Source organism: Babylonia areolata, chromosome 35, assembly GCF_041734735.1.
Source record: "Babylonia areolata isolate BAREFJ2019XMU chromosome 35, ASM4173473v1, whole genome shotgun sequence".
Lineage (NCBI taxonomy): Eukaryota > Metazoa > Mollusca > Gastropoda > Neogastropoda > Buccinidae > Babylonia > Babylonia areolata.
In genome coordinates, this window is record NC_134910.1 from 887501 (window position 1) to 890000 (window position 2500).

The following is a 2500-nucleotide window of genomic DNA, read 5'->3' on the forward strand; positions in this document are numbered from 1 at the left end:
CTTGGCAGCACACTGTCACGAAATGCGACCATCGACGATGAAGTGAACGTCAGGATTGCAAGAGCAAGCGCAACTTTTGGTAGACTCAGTGCAAATGTCTGGAACAGAAGAGGCATTAGTCTTGAGACCAAGCTAAAGGTCTACAGAGCAGTAGTTCTCCCCACACTACTGTACGCCTGCGAAACTTGGACAGTGTACCAACGACATGCCAAGAAGCTGAACCACTTCCACACAACATGCCTCAGGAAGCTACTGAACATCAAGTGGCAAGACAAGACCCCTGACACAGAGGTGCTCGCAAAAGCCACCCTTCCCAGCATCTTCACCATCCTGATGCAGTCCCAGCTTCGCTGGGCTGGACACGTGGCGCGCATGCCAGACCATCGGCTGCCCAAAAGGCTCTTCTATGGCGAGCTGCAACAAGGGAAGAGATCACACGGAGGTCAGAAGAAGCGCTTCAGAGATACTCTGAAAGTCTCTCTGAAAGCGTTTGATATCAACCCGGACTCCTGGGAGGAATCTGCAGTGGACCGTGACAAATGGCGTGCTGCTGTGCACAAAGGCGCCAGGTTGTGCGAGGCCAACAGGACTGCTGCAGCTGTTCAGAAGAGGCAGGCCAGAAAGTCACAGGCAAACAAGCTCCCTGACAATGGTATGCCTGTCTTTGTCTGCCCCAACTGTCAGCGAACATTTCGTGCACAGATTGGACTATTCAGCCATCTGCGCATTCACAGATAGATTCATGAGCATCCTCCCCCCCAACCCACCACCACCCTCCCCCCATCCCCCAGCTGGATGACAACGATGGTCATCATCGATCTCGATGGACACACACACATATGTGTGTGTGTGTGTGATGAGGGTGATGATGATGACGAGGTTGATGATATGATGGTGATGACAATGATGATGGTGATGACGATGCCGCAGTGCCAACACAAGCTGAGGGAGACGGAGGAGCAGCGACAGTTGACAGTGGCCAAGACTCAGCGCAAAGTGCAGCTGCTCAAATCCCAGTTCGTTGAGCACAAGACCAAGTGGGAGGCGGTGAGTTTCCCCACGCTGCTTATTTCTCAGCAGCAGAAGGGTTAAGTTGCTCAGCTGACAATATACAGAGAGAGTCCTGCAGTGCAGTTCAGTTCAGTTCAGTTCATGGTTAAGTTGCTCAGCTGACAATACAGAGAGAGTCCTGCAGTGCAGTTCAGTTCAGTTCAGTTCATGGTTAAGTTGCTCAGCTGACAATACAGAGAGAGTCCTGCAGTGCAGTTCAGTTCAGTTCAGTTCATGGTTAAGTTGCTCAGCTGACAATATACAGAGAGAGTCCTGCAGTGCAGTTCAGTTCAGTTCAGTTCAGTTCATGGTTAAGTTGCTCAGCTGACAAAATACAGAGAGAGTCCTGCAGTGCAGTTCAGTTCAGTTCATGGTTAAGTTGCTCAGCTGACAAAATACAGAGAGAGTCCTGCAGTGCAGTTCAGTTCAGTTCATGGTTAAGTTGCTCAGCTGACAAAATACAGAGAGAGTCCTGCAGTTCAGTTCAGTTCAGTTCATGGTTAAGTTGCTCAGCTGACAATATACAGAGAGAGTCCTGGGGTTCAGTTCAGTTACTCAAGGAGGAGTCTCTGCGTTCGGACAAATCCATACAAAAATACGCTGCACCACATCTCCAGAGCAGACAGATGTCTGAGCACAGCCACATAACCCAGCACACTTAGCCAGGCTTTGAGGAAAAAGAAAGATCCATCAACAAATAAATAGATTATTTATCAAATTAACGAATAAATAAATAAATAAGAACGAATAAGTAAATAAATCTAAGAATAAGATAAAATAAAATGAAAATAAGTTCATGAGTGTGTGCGTTCAAATCCTGCTTTCAACCCCTCCAAGAAGTTGGACTGAAAAATCAAACTGAACGTCTTGTCCTTTCGGATGAGACGATAAACCAAGGTCCTGTGTGCAGCACGCACTTGGCGCACTGAAAAAGAACCCATGGCAACGAGAGTGTTGTCCTCTGGCAAAATCATGTGAAAAGAAATCCACTCTGATAGGTACACAGATATATCAGCATGCTCTCAAGGCCTGACGAGTGTGTTGGGTTTTGCTGCTGTCAGGCATCTGCCTAGCAGGTGTGGTGTAGCGTATATGGGTTTGTCCGAACGCAGTGACGCCTCCTTGGGAATTGAAACTGAAACTCAGAGCAGTTTTGGGCTGGTTCCTAGTGTTTGATGTGTCGTCATGGTGGTGATGATGCTGTGTTGATGCAGTGATGATGTGGTGGTGATACGGTGATGATGTGGTGTTGATACGGTGATGATGTAGTGTTGATACGGTGTTGATGTGGTGGTGATGGTGCGGTGTTGGTGTGGTGTTGATGTGGTGGTGATGATGCGGTGTTGATGTGGTGTTGATACAGTGTTGATGTGGTGATGATGTAGTGTTGATACGGTGTTGATTCGGTGTTGATATGGTGTTGATGTGGTGTTGGTACAGTGTTGATGTG

At 47.9% G+C, this 2500-nt stretch overlaps 1 protein-coding gene across 11 annotated transcripts in view; it reads left to right on the top strand.

The window, feature by feature from the left end:
• The window catches only part of LOC143278152 (uncharacterized), a 189149-nt gene that overhangs the window by 128595 nt on the left and 58054 nt on the right, over positions 1-2500 (top strand). For all 11 annotated transcript variants that reach the window (XR_013053848.1, XR_013053849.1, XR_013053850.1 and 8 more), the window contains one exon: positions 931-1047. Coding sequence is in view for 8 of the 11 variants with exons in the window: in XM_076583184.1 (XP_076439299.1) it covers positions 931-1047 (117 nt within the window). In the remaining 3 variants the exon portion in view is untranslated. The remainder of the gene's footprint in view (positions 1-930; positions 1048-2500) is intronic.